At 48.8% G+C, this 6,250-nt stretch overlaps 1 protein-coding gene across 3 annotated transcripts in view; it reads right to left on the bottom strand.

Moving 5' to 3' along the window:
- LOC105419181 (phosphatidylinositol-4-phosphate 3-kinase, catalytic subunit type 2 beta) overlaps nucleotides 1-5,878 on the bottom strand; it is a 39,917-nt gene extending 34,039 nt beyond the window's left edge. For 2 of the 3 annotated variants that reach the window (XM_029826198.1, XM_029826200.1), the window contains exons 1-2: nucleotides 5,548-5,878; nucleotides 1,905-2,838 (exon numbers count right to left, since the gene is read on the bottom strand). In XM_029826198.1, coding sequence (XP_029682058.1) covers nucleotides 1,905-2,768 — 864 coding nt within the window. In that variant the 5' untranslated portion in view covers nucleotides 2,769-2,838; nucleotides 5,548-5,878. The remainder of the gene's footprint in view (nucleotides 1-1,904; nucleotides 2,839-5,547) is intronic. The other variant, XM_029826197.1, reaches the window with a different exon arrangement.
- Between the last annotated feature and the right edge of the window lie 372 nt (nucleotides 5,879-6,250).

Below are 6,250 nucleotides of genomic sequence, written 5' to 3'. Positions count from 1 at the left end.
GGCAAATTGCTGTTAAACCTTTCCAGTGTTTTTCAACTGCCCCGACTCTCCAAAGGTTCGGAGACCTGCTGTGGGAGCTCTGGCCCACCCGATGGTGTCCCAAGGCCGTTTGATCAGCCCCCAGCGTCTCCCGTCACCACAGTTTTCTACTGATGCTACTTTAGAAATGACTTCCACATGTGGCTTTGATCTGATGCCCAACCCAAACTGAAAGCGTTGGCTCGTGCTATGGTTTCATGTTCTTATCAATATCCTCTTTCTTGGGTTTCTTCCTGATCAGAGTGTGTTTTTCTTTGGTTGCTGGACACAAAGATCCCTTCATTCTCGAGGCAGCGGCGGGTCTGAAGCTCTGAAGCTCTACGTGGATCCATCAATGAGGAGGATCGTCCCCTAACTCACTGGTGTAAATGCATTATAAACCCTTTATAAACGCTTTATAAACCCTTTATAAACGCTTTATAAACCCTTTATAAACTCTTTATAAATGCATTATAAACCCTTTATAAACTCTTTATAAATGCATTATAAACCCTTTATCAATCTTTATTTATATAGCGTCTTATACAATCAAAATTGTTTCAAGGCGCTTGAAAATTGTTTCACCCCCTTTATAAACGCTTTATAAACCCTTTATAAATGCTTTATAAACCCTTTATAAACGCGTTATAAATGCATTAAACGCTTTATAAACTCTTTATAAATGCATTATAAACCCTTTATAAACACTTTATAAACACTTTACAAACTCTTTATAAATGCATTATAAACCCTTTATAAACGCTTTATAAACCCTTTATAAACCCTTTATAAACGTTTTATGGTTTAACTATTTATGTTGGGATTTCTGGTTTGTGTCTGTCTCTGGCCTGCAGGGGGCGGTGTTGAGCACAATTGGGTGCAGCTGGCACTGCAGGTGGGCGCACCTGTAGGCAATTTACATCTTGCTGCCTATTTAAGCAGGTTGTGCCTGCCTGTCAGGGCCGGGGTGTCTGTTCGTGTAGGGAGTGTGTTTGTTGGTCTTGTGTGGGAGCTTGTTTGGGTTCCTTGGTGTTGGCCCCTGTTCCTGTTGCCCTGGAGGGTCGCTCCTATTCCCGTGCTCCCAGTTTTCCTGGAGGGCCGCTCCTGTTCCTGTTCCGTGTCTCCTGGAGGACCGCTCCTGCACCCCTTGCAGTCTAGGAGGACTGCCTCTGCCCTCAGTGTCTCGGGGCACGTTCGTGAGGCGAGCGTGTTGCGCCGGACTCCCGAGTCCTCGCCGGTCCAGGAGGACTGCAGCGTGTTGAGGACTCACCGGTGTTCCGAGTTCCCGGCAGTCCAGGGGGACTGCGTCTGGTTTGGGGACTCGCCGATGGACCTGGGACGGGCGGACGCTGCCTCCCGATCCCCCCGCGGTCCAGGAGGACTGTTTCTGTTAATGTGTGCTCCCCTTCCCTGTAAATAAAGCCTTTGACCTCCCCACCACTGTGTCCTGGCCTGCGTTCGGGTCCCCTACCACCATGCATCTCTCCATGACCGCAGCTCAACGTGTCCACGTGCATGAACTCACCTTGTTAGTATTGTTAGCCAACCAGCTAACCACCTAAGCTTGTTGGGCCGATTTCAAAGTGTTTTCAAAACTGAGGGTCTCAAACATGTTTCGCAAAGTTAGTATTGTTGTGAGAAAGTAGCTAATAGAGTTACACGTGTAAGAGGAACAAACAACTCTTTCTTTCATGGTTAACTGATACTTTGTGTAAAATAAAAACTATTTCGATGCAAATGTGGAATGTAAAACATGAATAATGTGTGAAAGCACAGAAATCTCAATAAATAATCCTCAATCATGTCTGGAAACAGGTGGTTAACATCAGACACATCCAACAGGTCCTGGATCACGAAGCCAACCAGATAAACGTGCAGCCTCTTACCAGATCTGCTGGCACCTGTTGGGGGAGCTTGCTGCGTGTCAGACCAGCTCCACGGGTCCTGGGTGGGATCTGAGGAGGAAGGGTTCTGCTCCGAGTCACAGGTTTTCCTGGATGGTCTCCTTTGGACTGGGATCCTCGAGGCTGGTGGAGGCTGTTGAGTCTCAACAGTGAATCGTTGATGCTGTCATAGTTCAGTTCTCCTGACACCATTTTGGGCTGATCCGCATCAGGCTTGAATAAGTTCACATCGTGAGACACAGGCAACTCTTGAGTTAGCAAGGAGGGGTTTTCTGACCGCGATGACTGACTGATGGGGATTCGGGGAGGGATGGCAGGGGGGATCTCATCGGGAAGAGGGGTCAAGCATTTGGGAAGAAACCCTGACCCAGATCCAACGAGATCCCCTATGTTGGACTCCTTGACATTGGTGGGTTCTGAATCAAGTAGGATAATAGGGGACTGATTGTTGTGGTCTCCACGAGGAGGAGACACCCTGGGCGGGATGGAGGGTGGAGTGTCTGACCCTCCGAGGTGATTGGAGGAGGGACTGGATCCAGAAAGACTACTGAGAAGACTTCCTCCTCTGAGAGCTGATCTGTGCTGCACAGAGGTAGATTGGGGGCACTCGACACAAGGACTGGGGTGACTGGGGTGACTGGAGTAACTGGGGTGACTGGGGTGACTGGAGTAACTGGGAATGTGGACAGTCTCTGTTTCACTCTTATCCTGTTTGAGTCTGGAGAGGGCATCATATTCCATTTGCAAGGCTTCAGCCAGAACCAACTCCTTCTGACTCAGACCAAGGGACTCGAGACCCCCCCAGCCCACCTCAGTTCCCTCGTTCTTCATATGAGCAGCTGACATGGTGCCTTCAGCCCAGCAAGGATGGAGGTCTCTGCTGGCCTAACAGGTCGACTGAAGATACATGGAAGTGCTGAGGACAGACACAAACATAGGAAAAATTTCCACAGTCATGTACAATTTTAGCAATTTATATTAGCAACAAATGATCAATGCTAGAATGAGATCATTAATTAAATGATTCAATGGTGAACAGCCCTCTACACCCCTGATACTGGTGAACAGCCCTCTACACCCCTGATACTGGTGAACAGCCCTCGACACCTCTGATACTGGTGAACAGCCCCCTGATACTGGTGAACAGCCCTCTACACCACTGATACTGGTGAACAGCCTTCTGATACTGGTGAACAGCCCTCTGATAATGGTGAACAGCCCTCTACACCCCTGATACTGGTGAACAGCCCTCTACACCACTGATACTGGTGAACAGCCCTCGACACCACTGATACTGGTGAACAGCCCTCGACACCACTGATAATGGTGAACAGCCCTCTACACCACTGATAATGGTGAACAGCCCTCTACACCACTGATACTGGTGAACAGCCCTCTACACCCCTGATACTGGTGAACAGCCCTCTGATACTGGTGAACAGCCCTCTACACCCCTGATACTGGTGAACAGCCCTCTGATACTGGTGAACAGCTCTCTGATACTGGTGAACAGCCCTCTGATACTGGTGAACAGCCCTCTACACCACTGATACTGGTGAACAGCCCTCGACACCACTGATACTGGTGAACAGCCCTCTACACCTCTGATACTGGTGAACAGCCCTCTACACCTCTGATAATGGTGAACAGCCCTCTACACCACTGATAATGGTGAACAGCCCTCTACACCACTGATACTGGTGAACAGCCCTCTGATACTGGTGAACAGCCCTCTACACCACTGATAATGGTGAACATCCCTCTACACCACTGATACTGGTGAACAGCCCTCTGATACTGGTGAACAGCCCTCTACACCACTGATACTGGTGAACAGCCCTCTACACCCCTGATACTGGTGAACAGCCCTCTAAACCTCTGATACTGGTGAACAGCCCTCTAAACCTCTGATACTGGTGAACAGCCCTCTGATACTGGTGAACAGCCCTCTACACCACTGATAATGGTGAACATCCCTCTACACCCCTGATACTGGTGAACAGCCCTCTAAACCTCTGATACTGGTGAACAGCCCTCTAAACCTCTGATACTGGTGAACAGCCCTCGACACCACTGATACTGGTGAACAGCCCTCTGATACTGGTGAACAGCCCCCTGATAATGGTGAACAGCCCTCTACACCACTGATACTGGTGAACAGCCCTCTACACCACTGATACTGGTGAAAAGCCCTCTACACCACTGATAATGGTGAACAGCCCCCTGATAATGGTGAACAGCCCTCTACACCACTGATACTGGTGAACAGCCCTCTACACCACTGATACTGGTGAACAGCCCTCTGATAATGGTGAACAGCCCTCTGATAATGGTGAACAGCCCTCTACACCACTGATAATGGTGAACAGCCCTCGACACCACTGATACTGGTGAACAGCCCTCTACACCTCTGATACTGGTGAACAGCCCTCTACACCTCTGATAATGGTGAACAGCCCTCTACACCACTGATAATGGTGAACAGCCCTCTACACCACTGATACTGGTGAACAGCCCTCTGATACTGGTGAACAGCCCTCTACACCACTGATAATGGTGAACATCCCTCTACACCACTGATACTGGTGAACAGCCCTCTGATACTGGTGAACAGCCCTCTACACCACTGATACTGGTGAACAGCCCTCTACACCCCTGATACTGGTGAACAGCCCTCTAAACCTCTGATACTGGTGAACAGCCCTCTAAACCTCTGATACTGGTGAACAGCCCTCTGATACTGGTGAACAGCCCCCTGATAATGGTGAACAGCCCTCTACACCACTGATACTGGTGAACAGCCCTCTACACCACTGATACTGGTGAAAAGCCCTCTACACCACTGATAATGGTGAACAGCCCCCTGATAATGGTGAACAGCCCTCTACACCACTGATACTGGTGAACAGCCCTCTACACCACTGATACTGGTGAACAGCCCTCTGATAATGGTGAACAGCCCTCTACACCACTGATACTGGTGAACAGCCCTCTGATACTGGTGAACAGCCCTCTGATACTGGTGAACAGCCCTCTGATACTGGTGAACAGCCCTTTTTCCTGCACCATGGACGGTTCTCAGCATCATATCCACTTCCACACCGCACAGATCTGACACACAGACACAAACACGCACCTCTGGAACCGAACGTGGGTCTCCTTCAGAACAGGTGGATGCGACGTTACACTGCGGCTTACTAAGTTAGCATTAGAGAGCTAACCGCGTGTGCGCATGCTCGGCAAAAGAGGCGACGGACATCGCATAACTTCCAAACATCTGTAACCGCTGCAGCTTCGCCCACTCATTGCTTCTTTCATACCCAAAATGCACTTGGTGCCAAAGATTTCATTCTTGATCAACTTTTCATTGATTTTCATCGATTATTTGATTGCGTTCGAAAAGGTTTATTGAACTTTGCTGCAGGCAGTTTTATTATAAGAAACGTTTGAAATTTGAAAATGTCTTGGTCAAATTGTATTAAGGAACCAACAAACATGAAGCAGTTTTGACATCTCAGCCTTCAGCAGGTGAACACACAGACTGCAACAGCACTGGAGGCATTAGCATTAGCATTAGCAGCCAGCGATCGGATGTTTCGCTTCCAGGTGGGAGTGAATATCTTACCTGTTCTGGGCTCTATGATCGACCAGCGGGTGCCATTTTAAATCACTTGCTTTTCATGCAAAAATCCCTCACATCCGGTAAAGCGCGTCACAGCTGATGGCTGCAGGTCTGATTTCCGGTCCGGGTGGAATTCTGCGCATTCAGAGGGCAGGAAAGAATCCCCGAATTTGAAACCGTTACAATAGCGCGCAGAATCGAATAATATCAGCCTCGAACGCAGCCGTCAGTCAGAAGCTCCGACGGCCCCCGGTCCCGGATCAGCCGTCGGACCTGATCTGCGTCAACCGCCCCGCGGCAGCTGCCGGAACTGTGACGTCAGCTCAGATGGCAACAAACAGCGCTACTTCCGGTCCGTGTTCCAGGCTTTTTCCGAGGCTGTTTTGCTTCACAGGTGACCAAACCAAAGGCTGCAGACTGAAGCTCCAGAGCCAGAACAGAAACTCGACCGGAGCTTTGTTTGGCCGTGATGCTCGGATAGTTGACATTATAGAAAGTTCTCCTGTTTTTCACATGCACAGAAATATTTGTAGAGACACACATGAATGATTGTTGAATGATTTATTTTTTCACCAAACAAGTCAGTGTAGCAAATGCACGGCAGATATTTTCTAGAATATACAGTGAAATGAAAAAGAAAATGACAAGAAAATATATTGGAACAAAAGTAAATGAATTAGGCAGCATGTTGCTGCACAGCTGGTTG

Source organism: Takifugu rubripes, chromosome 19 (genome assembly GCF_901000725.2).
Source record: "Takifugu rubripes chromosome 19, fTakRub1.2, whole genome shotgun sequence".
Taxonomy (NCBI): Eukaryota; Metazoa; Chordata; class Actinopteri; order Tetraodontiformes; family Tetraodontidae; genus Takifugu; species Takifugu rubripes.
Note: the sequence above shows the minus strand (reverse complement) of the source record. Positions and strands in the feature narration are given on the sequence as shown.